The 25,650-nt window shown below is 40.1% G+C and overlaps 1 protein-coding gene across 1 annotated transcript in view; it reads left to right on the top strand.

The window, feature by feature from the left end:
• The window catches only part of LOC136875915 (fibrous sheath CABYR-binding protein), a 381,453-nt gene that overhangs the window by 240,801 nt on the left and 115,002 nt on the right, over positions 1-25,650 (top strand). The window contains exons 16-17 of the mRNA XM_068228254.1: positions 13,098-13,132; positions 19,171-19,198. Coding sequence (XP_068084355.1) covers positions 13,098-13,132; positions 19,171-19,198 — 63 coding nt within the window. The remainder of the gene's footprint in view (positions 1-13,097; positions 13,133-19,170; positions 19,199-25,650) is intronic.

Genomic DNA, 25,650 nt, shown 5'->3' with positions numbered 1-25,650 from the left:
TATCGGGAAGGACGGTTGAAGTCAGTTGGATGTGTTGCAACAAGTGGCTTGGAAACACGGGGTACGGCAGGTAGTGTAGAGTGATGAATTGGAGTGGATCAATGTGGATGTACGTGAGTGGACGTTCGATGTCACAACAGACGCACGATAGCCAATACGAGGGCTTTGTTTTTAAGCGAGGTTGGGTTGACTGAGTGTCGCGTCAAGAAGTGCCTGTGAGAGCGTTGCTACCTATAAACTCTCCAGGACGCTATAACCACGTGCAGCAAGCCTATATAAGCAGGTACGCGTGTGCGGCAAGTCATTCTAATGCTGTTTCTGACGCTGATACTGATTGTGTTTTTGATTCTGTGTTTCTCACTCGGACCGGCGCGCGGGAGCTACTTAGCGCAGATTCCTAGTATATTTTATCTACGGAGTGAGCAGGCTAAATATCGCTGATGCTACAAGTTTCTGGCGGCACCAAAGCGTACCGAATCTACATTCGGTAGTGGATGTGTGGTTGTGCACAGAGCTAATTCTGGATAAAGAAGATCGTCGGCCGAGTATCCAGTTATGGTTGGAGAAACGTGAGGCGCCACACTAACCTGTGCGGCACTCGAGAAGAACTCAAGACGTCGATGAAGTGTGTAAATAAGGTTAGGGATGCTCTTCGTAAAGAAGGTTGCATCCGTACGTAGAGAAAGTCGTCGTACTTTTCTCTACCAGAATACGATTGTTGATCTGTAGAAGTAGAGTGCAGTGCGGCTCTTACCTGGAGGTATGTTAAGAAATGTATATATAGTATTAATAATTTTATTGATGGTTTGTAGTGTGTATATTTGCCTTTGTAAACGACAAACGAGTAGGTCTCGTGAAGTAATGATTTGGTTGTTGTTAAGGGTGTGTATATTTGCCTTTGTAAATGACAAACGAGTAGGTCTCGTGAAGTAATGATTAATGCTGGTTGTAGTTGTTTGTACTTTGCCTTTGTGGACGGCAATCAGGAGGTGGTCTCGTTTAAGTGATGATTATTGTGGTATTTATTATATTTTGGTTTATTATTTTGGGAGTTAAGTTCTGGTATCAAACTTGCAGTAAATCTTTTTATCAGTGGAGTGAGGATGAACCTGGCATGCTACCTACATCTAATTTCAGGGGTAAACAGGTAAGCTTATAAAGTAAGTCTGGAGCTTCTTCAGCCTGATGACCGTCGCCTTGGGAGAGGGAGGTACTCATTGCTCTACATAGTTATATATTCCTATAATTGTTTTTCAGTTGGCGCCCAATATCTTGGTATTTATACTTATTTCACTCACCGTTAATTTATTATATTTTTGTTTATTATTTATTGGTAGTCGTCAAATTGTTTCAAATGGACAAGCTGAAACAAAATTTCTTAAACAGGTTCGATGTAAAGGCCTTGGCGTTATCGGAGGCTAAGTACTGGCAAGGACCGAATGACGAAAATATGGATTCAAACATCTAATAGTAGTCTCAGAAGTGGCTAACCTCGTCGGAATCAACCAGGAAAAACGGGTAAAACCATCTATGCAGACGAAAACAAACCTATTACCATCTGCCCTAGATTTCGGCAAAGGGCCTACGTAATTGATATAGAGGCGCTGCATAGGGAGAGTAGCCTGACTAGAGGACAATAAGCCGACGCGGGTGTTAGGAGAAGGCTTACTGAGCGCGCAAATTTTACATGCTTTAACAAGTTCACATACTTCACCGTCAAGCCGTTTCCAAATAAAATTTTCCCTAATCTTCTCCCTAGTCTTAAACACTCCTAGATGGCCACCGAGAGGAGTTTCGTGGAAGTATTTAAAAATCATAGGCACAAGGACCGAGGGTATAACAACCTTCATTTTATGATCGTGACGGGCGGGACAACACAGAACGCCATTCCTTAACACATAAGGATCAATAATTTTCCCTTCCTTAAGATCTTGGACAATAGGTCCCAAAGTAGTGTCCTCCGCTTGGAACTTAGCAACGTCGTGATACAATAATGGAGTATCGGACAAGATGACCTCTGCTAGGGGTAATGACAAAGGAACCTCAGAAGTTGAAGATTCGCCCTCCTGAACAGGCTGATCCGAAAACATCCGACTGAGAGAGTCAGCGACTACATTGTCCGAACCACGAATATGACGTACGTTGAACTGAAAAACCAAGATCCTAATGGCCCAACGGGCCAGACGGCCAGTTTTCCTAGGCTTCCCCAAAACCCAGCTCAATGCCTGGTTGTCAGTCTCGAGTTCGAACCTTACATGCTCTAGGTAAATACGAAACCTTTCTAACGAGCCGAAACATGTTTGAATTTGTTTACTCCATCTAATGATGGAATATTTATTGTATTGAATTAGGAGGATACTCTCATTTTTCACCTTTGTAAAGTGAAAACCTTTCTAAGGCGAACAAAACCGCCAATCCTTCCAGCTCGTATACAGAATACTTGGCTCTGACAGAAGACAAGGTCCTAGAGGCATACGCAATGGGGCGTCTCCCCAATTCCGAGTCCTGCAAAAGGACAGCCGCAACCGCAGACGCCGATGCATCGGTCTGAACGATGAAAGACTTGGAAAAGTCAGGCACAGCCAACACCGGAGCGTTAGATATGGCCAACTTTAAATCATCAAAGGCAGCTTGTTGGGAGGGCCCCCATTCAAATTTAACCCCTTTACGTCGGAGGGCGTTAAGAGGCCTGGCTCGATTGGCGAAATTTGGAATAAATTTCCGAAAAAAGTTCACCATTCCAACAAAGCGGGCAACACCTTTAACGTCCCGAGGAGGTTTGAACTGGCGAATGGCCTGGGTGCGAGAGTGATCAACAGACACACCATTGGATGACACTATATGTCCCAAGAAGGATATTTGGTGCTTGGCAAAAGATACTTTAGAAAGTTTGACCATGAGACCGGCCTTGCGAAGACGGGACAACACTTCCCTCAAATGGCGGAGATGATCCCCGAATGTTTCGGAACAAATTACTACGTCATCAAGATAATAGTAAAGGTAGTTAAACTTGATGTCAGAAAACAGTTGATCAAGCAGCCTAGTAAGCACGGCAGCGCCAGTGGAAATGCCAAAGGGCAGAGGGCAAAATTCGTAAAGATTCCAGTCCGTAGCGAAGGTTGTCAAATGACGGGACTCTTCAGCTAACGGAATCTGATATTACGCCTGATTTAAATCTAAAATAGTAAAATATCTAGCCTTCTTGAACCATGAGAAGAAAGAATGCAGATCAGGGAGAGGAACTGACTGCAATACCACTTTTTTGTTCAACTCCGTATAGTCCAGCACAGGGTGATAACCACCTTGAGGTTTCGGGACCAGGAAGATGGAGGAGGAGTAGGCAGAAGTAGATGGCCGAATAATGCCCTGATCCAACATTTTATTAACTATCTCTTTTAACTCTTGCATTTTCAGAGGAGCCAAGCGATAGGGCGGTGACCTAACCGGAACCGAGTCTGTGACCTCGATCTTGTACTCCAAAAGATTCGTCATCCCCAGTTTCTTGGTAAAAACCTCCAGGAAAGCATTGCATATTTCCCTGATGCATCCAGCCTGATCCTCAGGCAAATGACTAAGGTCAGGTTCCATTTGATCCTGAGGAGGTGACACTACAGACGAAGAAACAGAATTAGACATAAGTAAGGGTATCTTAGTAGTATTACAAAATTTAAACCAGCAGGAGCCCTCCTGCATATCCAAAAGCAGCCCTGTATACACAAAAAAATTAGAGCCAAGAATTATAGGATACGGCAAATTTTTAGCCACATACAGGGGAAATTTCCAGGAAAAATTAGACAGTCGAATTTTGCACTTTACTACGCCAGAAACCTCAACTCTCAAAGAATTTGCAGCAACAAATGACAGAGAAACAGGCAGGACATCGGAAAATGTACAAACAGGACTATTGAGAGCAAACCACTTATCACTAATAAATGAGACTACGCTTCCCGAATCCAAAAGAGCTGATACCGGTTCATTATTTATCTCTACCTTGACAAAGGGGGCTAAACCCTTGACCTCAGTAGATATGCCTAAACACTGAAGGGGGCAGCCAGAAGAATGTCTCCCGGAAGAAATGCTAGAATAATGTTGATCAACAGGTGATAGATCGGGGAGGCCAGCGCTTCCCGCTTCCCCGTCTAGTCAGCTAACATTTGGCTTATGCGAACACTGCCTCGCCACGTGACCGGGAATCCTAAACCTGAAACATACGACATTAGAAGGCCTAGACTGAACCCTGGTGCCTGAACTGGCACCCGACACCTGTGCGCTAGTAGAACGAGCAGGGCACTTATTTCGAAGATGATCAGAAGCCCTGCAACCAAAACATCTTTTTAATGGGGCAGGTTTACTAACAAGCGGAGAGCCAGAATAATCACAAGGCAAGGAAGAAGTACTCTCAACTTGAAGGGAATCTGCATGTCGAAAACCCTCCGCGGACACAACCATCGCTTCCAACTCTTCAAAATTGCGAGGCTGCGACGCGAAGCATAAACATGAACAGTATTCTGGAGAAATGCCCTCCACAATCGTAGCCACAATCTACTCTTCAGTAAAATTCAGCGCAAAAACTCTGGCATAAAACTTAATATCCGAAATAAACTCCGATAAAGTCTCGTCCAGGCGCTGCACCCTAAAGTAAAATTTTTGGACTAGCGAATGAAGAGCCCTAGGAGGAATGAACTGAGCCAGTAAATGAGCATGGAACTGATGTTGTGGGGATTGGCTTGAAATAGCATTAACGATTTTATTTGACAAAACCCCGACCGTATATGGATAAATAATCTGTAGAATTTGAACATGCGTTAACCCAAAGACTAAGGCATGATCCAAAAATTCAACCAGAAACCGAAGAAAGGAAACCACATCGCTTGCCGAATTTACAGAGTAACGAGGGGCACCTTTCAACATCATATTCAAAGGGTGAGGCATATTCGAAAAGGGTGAGCTCAGAGATGGCAAGGTTGACTGTTGGTTCAACGGGCGACAGTCAGAAGGAGCATTTAAATGAACAGACTGCTGCGGTGGAAGCGAAGCTCTCTCCTCGTCAATCTTACAACTACGAATCTGTTGGTTCAACTCGCCTTCCACCTGGGCAGGTGGGGGAAGAACGGGCTTTGATTTAATGGAAAGCCCAGCTAACCAGGCCTCCACTTTCTTTAAAAGGTCAGCTGATGTGTCCTTTAATTCCACAAACTGACTCAATATCTCTTCCTTCAATTCCAGGGAAAGGAGATCTTCCACTCGTTGACAATAATGATTTAATCTACCCTGTAGTCTCTTAAGTTGATGAGGAGAAGCCACGTCATTCTCCAGAAAATCCATCACAGATGCAATATTGGAAAGGTTAGGCTGGATAAGGGACAGCGCACTAGCGACCTCACCTTCGGTATAATGAGGTACTGTAATCGGTCTATTTAAGTTATTCTGTAACTCGGCCTTGACGATGCCTTTAGACTCTAAGTTACGTATCCCAAGTTCATATAAAAGCTCCTCCTTCCGCAGGGATCCCCGATAAGGTATGTCTCGAATGGACATGGTGAAATTAATATAAGCCACACAACAACTAAAGAAATCCTGGAAATGGAAAGAATGTTACGGGCTCAAATTCCTCGGCTAATCGAAAACAAGTTCAGATCCAACCATGCTCTGCTACCAGTTTTTGTACTGTAAATTATCACTGGCAAACCATCAGAAGGTGCGGCCTCCATAGGATCTGGACTTTGCGAGGATAGGAAACCACCCAGAGGGCAAGAACACTGATACCCATAGGAAATCAGCTTAACAAGGTTTATTGAACAAAATAGATAAACACCGAAAAGAGTAGAGAAGATTTAAATATCAACATCACTAAGGTTACATTGACACGTGCCCTATACTAATTCACAGGGGTCCAGCCCTGTTCACAGTTTAACACCAGAGGACTACAATATAATAGCTAATTCTGGATAAGGCTTATTAACAATACGCCACTTCAAGTGACTCAAGGGGGAGCGCAAATACCCCTAACATAACATACAATAGTACCGTATACTTTCATTAAAAGACGCTTCTGAGTGCCTAAGACTCCTAGGGAAGTTGAATACCTTGTTCAACATATATATATATATATATTGTACCAGTAAAAGAGCCCGACTCTCAGATTAAATTTTAAAGTGGCATGAATATAGTTCTCAGGGCGAAAAACTGGATTAATTGTAGCTAGGGCTCGGTACAGGAGGAAGGGTCCTATCTACAGAAAATCTTTGACTCTGATTGCACAAGAGTTTATTCAAATAAGTCATGAATATGCACATCACCTCTAAGTAGAAATGGATTGTCTTCCTCGTATTCCAATAGTATGGCTCGGGTTCTCCAGCTCACCAAGCCAAGCTGGTTGAAGCACGTTCCAGAAGACTCCAGGGATTCCAGGGACTCCAGATACTCCAGACAGAGGCAGCTGGACTGTCTGGATTGACAGCAAGTAGAGATGTCTCGAACCCTGAGGCCCGGGTTGAACTCCGGTGATCCAGGCGATGTTGTGGATAGTCATGTACAACCTCAGCCCAATGAGACTGAGAGGATTGATGTTCCCAAGGTCACTAGTAGCACTGAGTCCATGAAAACCTTGGATGATCAACTTATAAACAGAGTTCTTGATAATTGTACATCAAGACTTCCAACACTCCTAAAACGATATGAGTGGTATTAATAATTTTAGAGTTCATCACTAGAAAAATCCTCGTCCCTGAATAACTTTTGGCAACGAAAAATACAAGTCCCTTCTTGTGAAATTATAGTTAAACTCAAAGTTCATTACTGGCGAAGGTGCAAGTCTTTGCCTAAACTCGAATGAAAAAAACAAGTCCATTCACTTGGAAGTTTGAATATATTTAAAGTTAATCACTGGTGAAATTCATAAAGTCTTTGAGTGACCACTGACGGAAACACAAGTCCTTCCACATAAGTAAATTCACTGACGAAATTTATAAGTCTTTTAAACCAACACTGGCAAATGTACAAGTCTTTGAGTAAATGTAAGTGAAATCCTAACTTCGTTTAAAGCCGTTGGAAAGTTAAAGTTCATCACTAGCAATGTTAATCAATCACTGTCTATTAGAAGGATGAGTTCCTCAACAGTCGCAAATATTGCACGTAAATAATACAAGTCCATTTCATGAATACTTAGAAAAATTCCAATCTCGAATACTCATAAATAATACAAGTCCATTCAATGATCACGTAGAAAAGTTCTGGTCTCGAACACATGAAAATAATACAAGTCCATTTAGTGAACACTTAGAAGAATTCGGGTCTCGAATCCATGTAAATAATACAAGTCCATTTCACGAACACTTAGAAAAATTCCAGCTTCGAAGACACGTAAATAATACAAGTCCAAACACTTAGAAAAGTTTCAGTCTCGAAGGCACGTAAATAATACAAGTCCATTCAATTAACACTTGTAAATATTCTAAGTTCAATTACGAAGACTTAGACAATTTTCTACAACACTCGTAGTCTTATGAGTCCACTTTATAGTACTTGGAAGAATCGTCTTCCCACACTTGTAGAATGACAGAGTTCCACAATGATAGTAGCAGCAAGAGTGTCCCCGCTGACTACTCAGCTGAGACTGTGTGAATAGGCTACAGTAGGTCCTCCTTTTATTCGATTCGGGACGTCTACGTCATAATACGGTTTGATTGAATATCTCCCGAATCCCTCGATGGATTTGCTTGAAACTCGAGCATTGGGACGTTTAGGTGATCCCAAACAAGATGACATATCGCTCGAATCGCTAGCATCATTATTATAGAAATTTCAAAATTTTCTCCATCGAACTCTCTAGAACAAGTGACGTGGAATCCAGAAAATACCAGTCAAGGCTGGTAACACGTGTTGAGACGAGCGGGCGGTCTAGCTAGCCCCTGTGGCTACGTCACAGCTCACAGTCGTCATACACTCGCTAGCTGGTCCTCGCTGCTGGTGAACAAACCAGGCGCTCTCGGAACATTACGCGTGGTAAATAAACGTAACTTATGCTCAAAAAATACTTATGTACAGGTCGTAACCGGTACAGTATATATATATATATATATATATTTACAACTACCAAGGGCACAAACTCCCAATAACTTAAGCTGCAGTAAAGCCTGAGTAAACAGATCTAAGTGTTCACACATAACTTTACAATTTCCAAGCAACTCAGCATTTATAATGCCTTAAAACAACATTCAGCGTCCATCCAGTGGCTTACAATCAAAGGAATGTCCTCCCATCATCCGTAAGTTTAAGCAAGTCTTAGATGCTTACCTGCCATACCCCTAGCGGTCCTGGGTTCGAAGACGGGTCCGTGAAGTGCTCAAGTGAGAGACAGCAAGGCAAGAACAAGAATGCCTACTCCCAGCAAGCCCGCACGGCCTCACCAAGAGTAGCTATGATGCAAGACCACGTGACGCAAAGCGACATACACAAGCTGCGTGAAAAGAGCACAGCGCATCCGCAGGGGCAAGGGAGGGAAGCAAAGGGAGACAAGTACAGGGCAGGCCGCTCCCAGGGCGGAAAAGGCTCCTTCACCCTGGGACCATAATTTAGGAATACTTTATTACAATTTGCCCAAATGCACAACTCAAAGGGGCAAAATAACACAGCAGTGCATAAAAATAAGTTGAAAACCATTAAAATAGACATAGTAAATAGTATAAGGGCGAGGGGAAATCAAATACATGGCTCAATAATAATAATAATAATAATAATAATAATAATAATAATAATAACAACAATATCACAGCAGAATAAAAACATGAAACTTAATTGACCAAATTAAAGCAGGCTGTGTGTAAAACAAAAATAAAATATTTGTCAGAGGAGAGTGATTCACCAGAATCTTCTTCGCTGCTGTTTTCTGTGTTGCTGTTAATGTTTCTATCAATGACACCTTCAGTAATTCTATTCCCCTATCAGCACTCTTCTTCCAGCTTCTGGACATGGTGGGTATATTGCAACCAGTCATTTTCTGTATCATTTTGATATCGCTCCCTGGTGGCCATGATCATTAAAACGTCATGTTTTTATGTTCTGGCACCGGGTTGGTGGTGGTGGTGATTATTGTTTTAAGAGGAAGTACAGCTGGGCAGTAATTGAGGGGGTGGGGGCGGGGAATGAAAGGAGTCTGACGCTTCAAAAAAATGAGGGCATCAGTTTAGGAAATACAAGGGCCATAAAGGGTATGAAAATGAAAGATCCTAGACCTTCTTCTTCTTCTTTTTTAGCATTTGTCCCGCCTGGTGGCAGGGTCCGCTGTGTGTCCCCATTTCATTCAGTCACGGGCCATGTCAGGATGTAGTGTTACAGCTTTCAAGTCGTTTTGCAATGTATCGATCCATTGCTGTCTTGGTCGGCACTTGGGCCTCTTTCCAGCGACTCCCAATGTATACGCTGACTTTGCCAGTGTATTGTCTTTTGCACAGAACACATGTCCAAACCAGCGCAGACGGTTTTCCTGCATTTTCTTCTGGATTGGTGCAACGCCAAAGCGTTTCCTAATATTGTCGTTTGAAATATGATCCAGTCTAGTGATGCCAGCTGTCCACCTAAGCATCTTTGTCTCCATGACGCTTAGTTGACGTTCTACCTCCTTCGTAGCAGGCCAACACTCAGTGCCGTAGAGAGCGACTGGACGGATAACAGTCCGGTAGATCGTAGATTTCAGATGGTCCTCATCCGACGGTCACAGGTGACACCCATTGTCATTTGCCACTTCAGCCAGGCTGTGTGTATCCCTTTGTTGACTTCATCAGTAAGTCTGCCATCATCAGAAAGTGTGGAGCCAAGATATTTAAATTTCTCTACTCGTGGTAGATCTTCACCATCAATGTGGATGATTCCAACTTCTCGAGGATCTAATGTCATGTACTCTGTCTTCCTAGACCTTGCAATCCTAACACCATCAGGGTCGGAAATATATAAGAGGTGACCAAGGGAGGTCGAGTAGGACATATGAAAGTGAGGAGCCTGGCATAATGAAGTGGGACCAACAATGCCAGGACTCAGCTAAGGGCCCCATAGCCGCCAATGCATGCTCCCAAGTTAAGAACCTGCAGGACCCCTCTTAGTCTATTCGCCCCTTATGACAGTCAGCCGATACTGTGGATGTTATTTTACGACCTGCACGCACAGGGGGATAGCACCATGGTTAGATGGTTTGAGTCCTGTTGGTGGAAAAAAATGTCACCATCAGAATGTTGGCCAACAGGGTAGGAGAGTGGCTGGCATACAGTTTCTTATCACTGGATAGTGTGTTAGAAGTTTGGATTCAATTCTAAACTTCCCCGTGCCATGCATACCTCACCTCTCTCTCTGTAGATGGGGTTATAGAATGCACCAGCTGATTACTAGTACCTTCCTCATCTCGCACATTTATTATGGAGGCTATAATCCCCTGCACTTCACTATATATAGTCCTGTCACAGCTATGACCATTTGTTATTTTCAACACATAGCACAGAACAGTAGAACAAAGCAATGCATGAAAAACTTCTTACAGTAATTTAACTATTAGGATTAATTTTCAATGCTGGTTAAATGGTATTTTAATCTGCGAATAAACATGTGCAGTCACTTACTGACACAATGATAGGTATGTTGATTCCCGTAGGGAACCTGAAATATTTGTCTCGAATGAGTAAATTTCTAATACCAATATACATGGTCCGTTATTGGACATTACAAATTTTTCAGCTAACTCATTCCTGGTTGCCAGCGTTTCATCCTCATGTGCTAAGTTGTTCTCATCAGTTGGTACCTAGCACACCCACCAAGATGCATGGCTAGTGCAAACCGTGGAGGCCACTGCATAGTCTACTTGGAACACATATGGTATCTATAATAATAAAAGGAAATGTTTGTCTGTGTGTCAGTGCACGATGCCCAGCAAAATCTACAGCACGCAGAGATCTGAAATTTTGAATATAGGTAGATGAAGCGGGATCCGAATGCACCTCAAAGCCGGAATTTTCATTTTCGCTTTTGTTGGTGAGTTATGAATGAAAAACCATTGGAAAATGTGTATTGGGATATGACAATCCAACGTGCTGTCGCCAAGATTAAATCCATGGAGTCACTTTCGTTAGGCAATGTACATAAGATAGGTAGAGAACACAATTCAAGGAGCCATTTTATGTTCAGGGCGTAGGAAGCCATTTTTGGTCTTACATGGTGTGAGGGCATACGACGCTGTTGATGGTGATTCATCCGTCAGATGGGGACGTAAAGTCTTGAGCTATTCGAGAGGAGTGGGCTATGTGCCGGCGCTGGGTTTCATCCTCTTCATTCTTACTATCATATATCATGTCATTCATTTCATCTTATTAACTCATCTGATTAGGTTGAAGTCATGAAAGTCATTCGGTCGTAAAAATTCGCTACGAAGATTCATCTCACTTCATACCCAAACTCCGTAGAGAAAGGGGACAAGGGTTGGACATCTATACATTTAGAGGAAACATATAGAACACAAGATAGACGATAATAATAATCAAGGAGTAATACATACATCAGTCAAGATGCCATTTTAAGTCTGTGGAATAGGAAGCCATTTTCCTTTAATCCATGTCTGTCTGTCTGTCTGTCTGTCTGTCTGTCTGTCTGTCTGTCTGTCTGTCTGTCTGTCTGTCTGTCTGTCTGTCTGTCTGTCTGTCTGTCTGTCTGTCTGTGTTCATGTGTGTGATGCCCAGCCAAATTTACCCCAAACAAAGATCTAAAATGTTTGTCATAGGTGGGCACAGGTTTTCACCTAGATGCATGGCTGTGTCTAAGAGCAGTCCTTGCACAAGACATGAAGCTGTCAACGTCATCAACAAGTAACACTCACAAGAATGATCTGGTTTTCTATAAATTGAAAAGTCTATCGACATGACATGTCATAGAGATGAGGCTGTCAACTACATGACAGATATATTTTGAACAATTTGGAGTCACCTGGAGCACCCTCAAACATCTTGGGGTGGGCGATTGTGGCACCGATTATCCTTCTCAGGAATGTGAATCCTTTCCTCTTCAATTAAGACGGCTCTGAAACTGATGACAAATATTACTGAAGCCACAGTCATGACTGAGCATGCTGCGGCGAAGTAGTATTCCTCGGATTGTAAGTCCGTTAAGTAGGAAGCCATTTTTAGACCACGACATGAGGACCCATCAGCGCGTAATATTTGGAAGTGTTTGTGTGTATGTGTGCGAAGCCTAGTCAAATCTATGACACACAGAGATCTGAGATTTTGACGTTGGACAATCGCTTAAAGTTGTAGGACTCCATCTTTGAAAACGGTGCTTCTGCCATTGTCAACTGTATGTGGATTGTTCAAGAGTTCGAAAGGCAAACACAATACAGTATACATTTTACCTCCAAATGGAAAGACATTAATACAGTTTATTCCGAAGCTCTATAAGGAAACAATATATTTTGTACTATATAACATGGTCTTTTACATGGTTTTAATATTATTTGTACCATCCATCAACCTGGTATCTTAAGCATTGAAAGTAAGAATATAATAAAAATTAAATAATGTATTTAATGCAATTTATGTCAAAACGATGTGAGTTGATAAATATAATGTTTTAATTTTCTTCTAAATAAATAGTTTAGAAACATCTAACGGTTGAATTAATAAATGCGGGCAAAGCTGCGGGCACATGCTAGTGTTGAAATAAAATGATGTAGGTCTACATCACACAGGTTGCAGTATTTATCCAGCATAAGCTTACACAGTGTCCAAACAATTCACAATGTTTTTATTGAGGACAGTATGAGATATTGCTTGCCAGTAGCCAATAGCACATCATGTACCCACTTACAGGTCTTCAACACATTCCATTTCCCCCTACTCGCTCCTACACTTTAAGGGATTATCTCTTGAGCTTTGTACAGTAGATTATATAAGACATAAAGTTAATTTTTATGTTCAGAATTATGAAGGATAGTAGTATTCATTTAGTTAATATTTAGACTAATGCCATTTTGAACACAGATCATTTCATGTATGGAAAAGTTAACTATATATAGTTTATATAATATATTTATGTATAAATGATATTTTAAAATTTTGTTACAGGGTATACCAGACACCTCCAGAATCTCCTGATGAAGGTAAGTAAATTATAGCTGTTTTTATAGTTGCTCCATTCTTGTAGAAACAAAAAAGACATCGGAGTAGTAATCTTAAATTCTTTTGCAAGAGGAGAGAACAATACAATTGTGATTTTAGTATTCAATTTAGTAGTTTCAAAATATATACTGTAAAATAGGTATACTTTGCATCTTCAGGGGGTACTTTGTGCACCAAACATGAAAGATTTTTTCCCACCTGCTGAACAGAAAGCCAACTGAAGTTAATGAAATTTGGCATAGTCTAGTAGATGGAACTTTAAAGCATGCCTTAAACAACTTGCATAGATATTCCCACCACTTTGGTTACAATGTTTTCACATATTCATTCTTGTGACCATAAGCTATTCAAAACATGGTCAGAAAAATCCATCAAAATGATAAACTATTTTGTACCGAGCAAGTGGATATGCGGTTTGGGTCACGGAGCTATCAGCTTGTATTCGGGATATAGTAGATTTGAACCCCACTCTCAGCAGCCCTGAAGATGGTTTTCCGTGGTTTCCCCCATTTTCACACAATGCAAATGCTGGGGCTGTACCTTAATTAAGGTGATAGCCGCTTCCTTCCCACTCCTAGCTCTTTCCTATCCCATCATCGCCTTAAGACCTATTTGTGTCGGTACGATGTAAAGCAACTTGTTTCTTTAAAATTTGTTATTTCTCATATGAATCCCTATATTATCATCCGTAATGTGTTGCCCTTTATTACCATACAATTGGCCGTTCCATACTGTAACTTTGCTTCTGGTCACATTATTCATTGAAATATACAGAAATATAAGCTATGATTATTATTTATAAATTTCATTTTCCGTATTGACAGACTCAAAGTATAGATAAGAAATGTGTTTTTCCACCATTCAATACACAATTTATTTTAATAGATTAAGCTAGTACCGGTTTCGGCTCTTTAACGGCCATCATCAGCTAGTACATGTTTTGTTTTAGCCATTAGACAATACACAAGTTGTTATTGTATTAGGCATCCGGATGTCTAATGGGGGATGGAAATGTATATAATAGCATATAATTAAAATATCAGTGGTCAGGTTAAAAAGTTACAAATAGAGCATGAGTATGTAAAACATATTAAAAACACACAGGTCACAATGTATAACATTTAAAAAGTTTCAATACATTAAAATAGTACGTATGGGTAGACACTTGTTAAAATTTTCAATTTATGCTATGTGGATTCCATTCTTCTGTCCTCTGTGCAGATCCTTCTAAGTAATGTTGATTTTAGTTGCATAGGGTAATCTTCAAGGACATTTTGAAACTAGTGTACGTCTTAATGATGTGGGCCTTTGTCATGATGAAGTTTTGTTATGTTATATATCCCAACTTGTGATATACTATGGCAAGTTTCAATACAGCAAACAGCAGGTCTCGAGCATGTATTTAGAAGTAGTCGGTGGTAACACTTCTCTCGTCTATGTTTGTTCTTGTAGTCTGTAAAGATAAGGTGATATAAGTATGCCGGTAGTGTGTGCATGAAGGAATTCCTAGTGTGTGTATGGAAAGAGTACTTACTATAGTTGTTGTGGAAGTCTTGTGTTGATGTGCTTGAAGGCTTGTTGTGTTCTACTGCGAGTGAGTCTGGGGCTCATATTAGCTGTGGAGGGGAATGTAGGTGGAGGGGAAGAAGGAGTGGCCGTTGGAGAAGTAGGGGCGGGATCAGGCTTATGATTCGTTGGTTTGTTAGAGCGTGTGTTTACTATTTTGAGATAATCATTCTTTAATGTCGGAATGGCTTTGTCAAAAATAATGCTGGTTTTTTCATTAATATCATTAATGTTATGATTGGGGTTGGCGTATTGGTCTAAAGAAATGTAGAAATCTTCGGTTATGTTGAGCAGGGGGCCCTTGGAGTTTATATTTAGTATCGTCATGTCGTTATTGATGTTTGTGAAACATGTAGAAGAATCCAAGCATAGTTTCACAAACATCAATAACGACATGACGATACTAAATATAAACTCCAAGGGCCCCCTGCTCAACATAACCGAAGATTTCTACATTTCTTTAGACCAATACGCCAACCCCAATCATAACATTAATGATATTAATGAAAAAACCAGCATTATTTTTGACAAAGCCATTCCGACATTAAAGAATGATTATCTCAAAATAGTAAACACACGCTCTAACAAACCAACGAATCACAAGCCTGACCCCGCCCCTACTTCTCCAACGGCCACTCCTTCTTCCCCTCCACCTACATTCCCCTCCACAGCTAATATGAGCCCCAGACTCACTCGCAGTAGAACACAACAAGCCTTCAAGCACATCAACACAAGACTTCCACAACAACTATAGTAAGTACTCTTTCCATACACACACTAGGAATTCCTTCATGCACACACTACCGGCATACTTATATCACCTTATCTTTACAGACTACAAGAACAAACATAGACGAGAGAAGTGTTACCACCGACTACTTCTAAATACATGCTCGAGACCTGCTGTTTGCTGTATTGAAACTTGCCATAGTATATCACAAGTTGGGATATATAACATAACAAAACTTCATTATGACAAAGGCCCACATCATTAAGACGTACACTAGTTTCAAAATGTCCTCGAAGATTACCCTACGCAACTAAAATCAATATTACTTAGAAGGATCTGCACAGAGGACAGAAGAATGGAATCCACATAGCATAAATTGAAAATTTTAACAAGTGTCTACCCATACGTACTATTTTAATGTGTTGAAACTTTTTAAATGTTATACATTGTGACCTGTGTGTTTTTAATATGTTTTACATACTCATGCTCTATTTGTAACTTTTTAACCTGACCACTGATATTTTAATTATATGCTATTATATACATTTCCATCCCCCATTAGACATCCGGATGCCTAATACAGTAACAACTTGTGTATTGTCTAATGGCTAAAACAAAACATGTACTAGCTGATGATGGCCGTTAAAGAGCCGAAACCGGTACTAGCTTAATCTATTAAAATAAATTGTGTATTGAATGGTGGAAAAACACATTTCTTATCTATAATATAAGCTATGATGCGAAGTTACCCGTTCATATGGGTTACTTTGCATCATTATTTAGATCACAATAAAACGTATAATAGAATTGTTAGGTCATTGAATTATGCACACGTGCATGCCTACTAACCCACACAACACCATTAAAGAGTTGTATGTATCTTCTGGCATTGTAACGTCTCTTTTTTTGCAAGTTGTTTCACGTCGCACCGACACGGATAGGTCTTGTGGCAACGATGGGACAGGAATGGGCTAGGAGTGGGAAGGAAGCAGCCATGTCAGTAATTAAGGTACAGCCCCAGAATTTGCCTGGTGTGAAAATGGAAAACCATAGAAAACCATCTTCAGGGCTGCCGACAGTGGGGTTCGAACCCACTATCTCCTGAATACTGGATGCTGGGCACACTTAACTGACTGCAGCTATCAAGTGTAACGTCTCTGAAACAGCATTTCGTTTTAGAAACTATTGAAAGTGATGCAAACTATACCCATTTTATGGTAGATTAAAACATATTTTGAATTAACAAATGAATTCTCTAGAACAGTACCACCTGTTTGAGAGCGCCTACACATATAATAATAATATGAAAGGAATTAGAAAATAAAACAATGTAGCAGCTGTTCATGGAGCACATGCACAAACTAATAATAATAATAATAATAATAATAATAATAATAATAATAATAATAATAATAAAATGAATTGGAATAGTTACGACCAGAGATGGATCCATCTTACTACATTCAAGTTGAGATTACAATAACCACAGTGATGAGATAACCTTGCACTTGAGTAATGGGATGGAGAAGAGTTTGTTAGAATGGTGTCTCATGTTAGAATGTATCATTATTGCTAGATTTGCATTCAGAGCAAAATCTGTCATAGTAGTGCAATGCTATGCACCCACTGAGATGTCTCAGGAAGAAGAGAAAGACAATTTTTATAGCAAGCTGCATGAAATTTTGCAGATGTACAGAAAGGGGACATCTTGATGATGATGGGAGACCTGAATGCAAAAACTGGAGCTGAAAATAAAGTCCTGAAACACATCACTGGAGGACATTGTATAGGGACATGAAATGTTAATGCAGAATTATATGTATGGCATGTTTGGGTTGTTTATAGGAGGTACAATATTTCCTCCTAGAAAATGCCATAAGGTGACCTGGGTTTCCCGGATCATAAGACTGAAGATTACATAGGCCACTTCACCATAAATAGTAAGTCTTTGCTTAACTCTCTTGGGGCCAGGTGGTACTGAAAGCACCCACCCTTTAAATTGCCAAAACCGATCAGATCGGCCTTTAAAAATCCATTCGGAAGTTGCCAGAGCCGATTACATTGGAAGGCTTAAAATTCTGTGACATACATAATTTTGTGGCAACCTATAGTGACGTGCATACTTTTGTGACAACCCATAGCAAAGGGGCTATACGTGATTGTGTGCCTGACCTTGCTTTGGCAGTCTAAGAGGGTGTTATAGATTTCACAAGAATCGTTTCCTGTTTTTACAAATACCGCTAACCGATCAGTACGAGATTGCTCCTTGCAGTGAGTGGATTTGTCACAGCAAAATGGCAAGTGGTTTACGTGCACGTATTGATGACGACAAATTAACGCAGTATTTGGAACAATGCAAAGTTAACACAGATGATTTACCGGATAGCGATATTGAACTTAGTTCAGAGAGTAGCGACAAAATTATACCGGACACGATCCCAGGATCACCGCGGCTAAAGACGAGACATTCAGTTGTTTCTAATGGCACTAAAGCTACTGTGAATATGGTGGTAGATGAAACTAGTGATGACTGGGCAAGTCGGCCATGCGGTTAGAGGCACGTGGCTGTGAGATTGCATCTTGGAGGTAGTGGGTTCGAATCCCACTGTCGGCAGCCCTGAAGATGGTTTTCCATGGTTTCCCATTTTCACACTAGGCAAATGCTGGGGCTGTATCTTAATTAAGGCCACGGCCGCTTCCTTCCAACTCCTAGGCCTTTCCTATCCCATCGTCGCCATATGACCTATCTGTGTCAGTGTAACCTAAAGCCACTAGCAAAAAAAAAAAAAATAAGAAAGAAACTAGTGATGATGATGATGATGATGATGATGATGATGATGATGATGTGTCTGGAGAATATTTTGTGGAAATTTGTCCCAATGAACCTGACAACATTCCTCAACCTCTTGTCTCCTTCCTGGACCTAAACATGCCCCTCTGTCTGATTCTCTGCCCATATCCTACTTCAATTTACTTTTCACTTTCTCTCTCCTGAACCTTATAGCCACATATAGTCCTCCATCATTACGAAAATACCAGTCCCTGCGGGCCACGTGTAGCATGTCTGCCTCTCACCCGGAAGTCATGGGTTAGATTCCCAGCCAGGTCAACAATTTTCACCTGGTCCTGAGGGTTGGTTCGAGGTTCACTTAACCTAAGTGACCTTAAATGATTGCAATTGAGGAGATATCTGAGGGTGAGAGGACGACCCCGGTCTAGAAAACTAAGAAAGGATTTTTTTCTCCCTTTCCTTTTCACAATTAATTCTGCAGATGAGTTTTTGACTTTATAATTTCTTTAGTGACTTTTTAACATATACTCACTTTTCATGCTTTGACAGTGTCTGAGTTAAAAAGTCCTCAGCGCTAAGCAAGAGTACTGTCATGGGCTGTTAGTCCTATAAAGGATACAAAATGAATAGAATTTGCAATAATTCTAATTAATAATAATAATAATAATAATAATAATAATAATAATAATAATACAATTATTACTACTATTACTACTACTGAATATGGAGGCTATTTCAAGGTATGTTGTTAAGACATGGTTTGCTTTAGATTTTGGTGTGTTTCCAAACATTTATTATTATTATTATTGTTATTGTTGTTATTGTTGTTGTTGTTGTTGTTGCAAATGTTCCTTGCATAGTAAATTTACTAAATTAAGCCTATCTCATTGACTGTTGTGGCCATGATTAATTCTAATTTTGTGTTTTTATAGATGACGAGGGTTATTCTGGAGGTATAAGGTAAGAATTTTTATATCAACCTTTTAATTAATTTGGGTACCATCTTAATTGGCCATCCCTGTGAATAAAATTTGGTGAGCATGTCTCTTATCTCAGTTATTCTTAAGGCGTGAGGTGATAAACTCACACATCTGGCAATATACAGGAATATGGATCAGGACAATTGAGGACAGTTTATTCAAAACTTGCTCCTTGCAAAATCATAATTTTTCAGGAGAGACAAAAAACTGGTTAGACAATAGAGTAAAAAGGATATTTTGACATAGTCCATCTTAAACATTTCATTTGTTAGTTACAATCTGATATAAGTATAGCCAAAAGCACAAATTTGAATAGTTTTTACAAAAGTATTAGGGGAAAGTGTTAGTTTTTTTAAACTCGCTCATTGCATAATCCTATTGAGTAAACATTTCCTCCACAGCATACATAAAACAAATTTAAAAGCATGAAATATCAGAATTTACACACAGACATTATCACAGTACTATAAATAAAGAATGGTAGTGGTAATAGTATATATAGTGTTTCAAAATTTAAGAGACATAAAATTAATGAATCTCTGTCTTTATTGACTAGACCTCTCTATTTCTCAGTCAGTTTCCCCAACTTCTGTATCCTCCATCACATCACTTACATTCAGCTTGTTCTTGATATGTTTTCTGTTAAGAACCACTTCATGGAACTCTTTAGCTTCCCCAGGTATTTGTATGAATTTCATTAATTTTGCCATATCTTGGCTCTTTTACTTACTAACGTGATTTACTATGAAGCCAAGTCCATTTCTTTGAAGGAAATCTTTCCTTTATTGAGTATTTATACAATGGTTAATTCACCACTGTATGTGTATCGAACAGCGACTGGTACCTTCAAGTTTTCATGTTTCCTGTATTGAATGATGTGGGTTTTCGTGATGTTGAAAGGTTTTTCCCTTTCAAAATATTTCCTGATTTTCCCTTCAGATCATAGATGTTCCAATCTTTTTGCAGTATTCTCACTTGTCCATGATCACTGAGTAGGCTATGATACACAATAGGTGGTACAATCTCTTCTTTCTCTCAGTATTTTTTCTCTACGTTCACGGACACTCAGTCTGGTGGCAAAAGCTATGACCTCGAATGAGAAAATAATGTTCAACTGATTTGAAAACTTTAGACTTTTCGTGAATATGTGCCACTGATGCTAATAAAATACTATCTTATTTTGGGATATATAAGAATCTGAAAATAGCCAGAGTTTTTTTTATCTCTAGCCCCTTTCTTGCGAAGATTATTTTCTAGGTGCTCAAGATAGTCTTTTACACCCAAAGCTATTTCATTCACTCCATGATCCCTTTCTGTCTCCAACCACGTATAAAAGAAAACTTTACTTTTGTTTAGTGGCTTTTCATTTGTCATGACACAATGGGTTGATTTTGTTGCATGTCAAATATAACATCAACATGACTATCATCCTTTTCTTTAAGTACATACATGCATACATTATCATTATAGACTGTTATGCTTTTCAGCGTTCAGTCTGCAAGTCTCTGTGAATATACAAAACGTCGCCTCAATCCTCTATTTGCAACTAGTGCTTTGGCCTCATTTAGTTCTATACCTCTTATCTTTAAATTATTAGAAACTGAGTCTAACCATCCTCGTCTTGGTCTACCTCTACTTCTCTTACCCTCCATTAACAGAGTCTGTTATTCTCCTAGGTAATCTATCCTCCTCCTTTCTCCTCACATGATCCCACCACCGAAGGAAGTTTATGCGTATAGCTTCATCCATAGAGTTCATTCCTAAATTAGCCTTTATCTCCTCATTCCGAGTACCCTCCTGCCATTGTTTCAACCTGTTTGTACCAACAATCATTCTCACTTCTTTCCTGTCTCTTACTTCTACCTTATGAATAAGATATCCTGAGTCCACCCAGCTTTTGCTCCCGTAAAACAAAGTTGGTCTGAAAACAGACCGATGTAAAGATAGTTTCATCTGGGAGCTGACTTCCTTCTTACAGAATACTGTTGATTGCAACTGCGAGCTCACTGCATTAGCTTTACTTCACCTTGATTCAATCTCACTTAGTATATTACCATCCTGAGAGAACACACAACCTAAATACTTGAAATTATCAACCTGTTCTAGCTTTGTATCACCAATCTGACATTCACTTCTGTTGAATTTCTTACCTACTGACATCAATTTAGTCTTCGAGAGGCTAATTTTCATACCATACTCATTGCACCCATTTTCAAGTTCCAAGATATTAGACTGCAGGCTTTCGGCACAATCTGCCATTAAGACCAAGTTGTCAGTATAGGCCAAACTGCTTACTAAATTTCCAGCTAACTGAATCTCTCCCTGTCATTTTATACCTTACAGCAGTTCATCCATGTAAACTATGAACAGTAAAGGTGAAAGATTACAGCCTTGTCTAACCCCTGTAACTACCCTGAACCAAGAACTCATTGTACCAACAATTCTCTCTGAAGCCCAATTGTCAACATAAATGCCTTTGATTGATTTTAATAATCTACCTTCAGTTCCATAGTTCCCCAGTATGGCGAACATCTTTTCCCTTAGTACTCTGTCATATGCTTTCTGTAGATCTACGAAACATAAACACAACTGCCTATTCCTCTCGTAGCATTTTTCATTTACCTGGCACATACTGAAAATCTGATCCTGACAGCCTCTCTGTGGTCTGAAACCACATTGGTTTTCATCCAACCTCTCAACAACTGATCGCACCCTCCCTTCCAAGATGCGAGTGAATACTTTCCCTGGTATACTAATCAATGAGATACCTCGATAGTTGTTGCAATCCTTCCTGTTCCCTTGCTTATAGATAGGTGCAATTACTGGTTTTGTCCAATCTGAAGGTAACTTACCAACACTCCATGTTAATCTTACTACTCTATGAAACCATTCATCCTTGCCTTCCCACTATACTTCACCATTTCAGGTCTAATTTCATCTATTCCCGCTGCTTTATGACAATGGAGTTTATTTACTATCCTTTACACTTCCTCTAGCGTAATTTCACCAACATCATTTTCCTCCTCCCCATGAGCTTGGCTGTTTGCAACACCACCAGGAAGATTTCCTTTTACGTTGAGAAGATGTTCAAAATATTCCCTCCACCTGTCCAGTGATTCCCTGGGATCTATTATGAGTTCACCTGAATTACTCAAAACACTGTTCATTTCCTTTTTCCCTCCCTTCCTAAGATTCTTTATTACTGTACAGAAAGATTTCCCTGCTGCTTGACACAGCCTTTCCGGGTTATTACCAAAATCTTCCCGTGACTTCTTTTTGGATTCAACAACTATTTGTTTCGCTCTGTTACTTTCATCTACGTCTGGCTCCATGGCTAAATGGTTAGCGTGCTACCCTTTGGTCACAGGGGTTCTGGGTTCAATTCCTGGCAGAGATGGGAATTTTAACCATCATTGGCTAATTTCTCTGGCACGTAGGCTGGGTGTATATGTCATCTTCATAATCATTTCATCCTCATCACGACTTGCAGGTCGCGTACGGATGTCAAATCGGAAGACCTGCACCTGGCGAGTCAAACATGTCCTCGGACACTCCCTTACTAAAAGCCATACGCCATTTCATTTTACTTTAATCTGTCTGCCCTGTCTGCCTCGGCCCTTGTTTGGAGCCATTTCTGATAAACCTTCTGTTCACGTTTACAAGCTGCTCTCACTTCATCATTCCACCAAGATGTTCGCCTTTTCCCATCTTTACACACAGTTCTTCCTAAGCATTCCCTTGCTGTTTCTACTACAGCATTCCTGTATGCCACCCATTCTCTAGGCCTAGAGGTACTTCGTTCACTACAGATCAAAAAATCTCAGGAAAACTTGTACATTCCTTACAGATTTCCTGAATTTGAAGTTGGTTAAGATATAGTCTATTATGGATCTGGTACCCCTAGTCTCCCATGTGTGGTGGTGAATAGCCTTATGCTTGAAGAATGTATTTGTAACTGCTGAACCCATACTAGCACAGAAGTCCAGCAAATGCTTCCCATTCCCATTAGGTTCCATATCTTCCCCACATTTACCAATCACCCTTTCGTATTCTTCAGTTCTATTTTCATAACTCTCGCATTGAAATCACCAATTAGCACTATTCTATCCTTGCTGTTGACCCTGACCATGATGTCACTCAATGCTTCATAAAACTTGTCAATTTTGTCCTCATATGCACCCTCATCCTAATTCCTCCAACTGACAAATCTACCCACATCATTCACTCATTTACATGCTTAACAGAACCATGTTGCATGGAATGGTATTCCTGATAAACAGCGCTGCCCCATACTCTGCCGTTCCCTTTCTAACACCCGTCAAGTACACTTTATAATCTCCTATCTCTTCCTCGTTATCTCCCCTTACCCGAATATCACTTACTCCTAGCATCCAGACGCATCCTCTTAGCTGACCCACCCAGTTCTACTTTCTTTGTTCCATAAGCCCCATTAATATTGATAGCTCCCCATCAAATTCCATTTTGTTCGCCAAGTTATTTCTAAAGAGTCCCTCGCCTTTCCAGTGGGGGTGGGACTCCGTTACTCCCATAGGTCCGAGGCTTGCTAAAAGTGTTCTGAGCTCGGTAAATTCATGAAGCAGGATGCTACCCTACTTACACATAGTCCAAGTGAGGATCTCTCCTCTCACGGGTTATGGACCATTGGTGGATTGTATAGTCCTAGCCGCCTGAGCACCAGGAGGGCCATGACTCGGAATATATCCAAGATGCCCACTCCCATTCCGTAGCAACTGGTATCCTGACTCTCAGGACCACTTACTAGTCCACTCAGCCGTTGCCCATGGTTCACGAACTAGGACGTGACTACTGTAACCCACAGCATGAACCATTTTTCTTTAAGTATGGCAAAAAATTTATTAGCTCGTGCTGTGTGTAATTTATAATCAATGCGAGCCTTGTTCTTTACATGTTTCGTATCTTTATCAATAAAAGTTCTTTACATGTCGAACATGTATTTGAGTGAGGATTCCCAAAACTTAAATTAAATTTCATGTAGAATATTTGCTTGTACTTTGAGATTGAACATTTTGATTTCCCTTCTAAATCTCTGTCTTTGGAGAACTGAATGTAAATTTTGTTGAATTTCAGGTCCGGAGGCAAATACACTCGTGTACACTTATTGCGACTACAGTGGCTTAGCCTACACTTATATTTCAATATGTGATGAATAACTGCCTTTGTAGTTCCCTTATCTTCTTCTGTAACATGAGAACCCTCACTATTCTCTCCAGGATTCTCTCCAGTTCTTAGAAAGAACCATGCAATGCATACAAGCCTATCACGTGATACCCCTGTGATGTTCTGAAATGAATGCGCGCAAACATAAACTAGCGTGCCATCTGTCTTTCTCTAATTGAGTACCTAATGGATACAGTGTTGGATCTACTGCCATCGTCAGGGTCCCTCTTTCTTCTTGGAGGTTTTCTAACCTCCATGAATTTAAGAAGATAAGCATCTTGGTCAGCTTTAGATTCATTCATATACAGGTGTTTTCGGAAATCTGAAATGTGTAACGAATGGTGGAATTAATCACTGGTAGTAATGTATGTTTATCTACAGTTAATTTTAATGTGATAAATTGACTCTGAAAGTAGTTGTACTTACCATCCAGTTCTTCATAAGTTAACATAAAATCAGCTTCATGGTCCTTATCGCACTTCAATAGATTCACAATTAAGTATTTATTTATTTTCCACCTTATCGATACAATGATTGCTTAAGGCAATTTAATGGTTAAAAGTGGTACATGTTTCATATATTATCAACATCTTCAGCCACATAACACTGTTTAGATGAAAAATATAATTGACAAAGTTTTAGAGGAAGCATTACTTTGTCAATTTATATATTTTTCATCTAAACAGTGTTGATAATATACGAAACATGTACCACTTTTAACCATTAACTTGCCTTAAGCAATCATTGTATCGACTAGGTGGAAAATAAATAAATACTTAATTGTGAATCTTCGTAAGTTAAGTCGGCAGCATAACATCCTCTTGGTCCTCTGATTATGGCATAATCCCTTGATAAATGTGCACATGGGACATCCAATGGCCCTGCACTCTCGTCGCCGTATGTCCTGCTTTTAACCTTAATGTTCTTTCTTCTGTTCTTCCTCCCTCTTTCATCAGTTTTTACTGACTCTGAATATTCTTCACACATTATTTTATTTACAACCACTAGCTAGATCTCACAACGGATACTTTGTTCTCTGTTCACAACCAAACACAATGGACATAAAAGTGTACAGGAATTAAAAACAAAACATTCCTGCTAGGGATACCAACATTCAAACATTAAAAATACAATAGAATCTTACATGTCAGGAAAATATCCAGCAGCCTAGTGACATTTGCTCTAATGAGCAAGTTTTGGTATACCGCATATCGTAGTAATGAGCGAGTTTTG

This window comes from Anabrus simplex, chromosome 6 (genome assembly GCF_040414725.1).
Source record: "Anabrus simplex isolate iqAnaSimp1 chromosome 6, ASM4041472v1, whole genome shotgun sequence".
Classification (NCBI taxonomy): Eukaryota; Metazoa; Arthropoda; class Insecta; order Orthoptera; family Tettigoniidae; genus Anabrus; species Anabrus simplex.
This window is presented reverse-complemented; position numbering and strand designations above follow the sequence as displayed.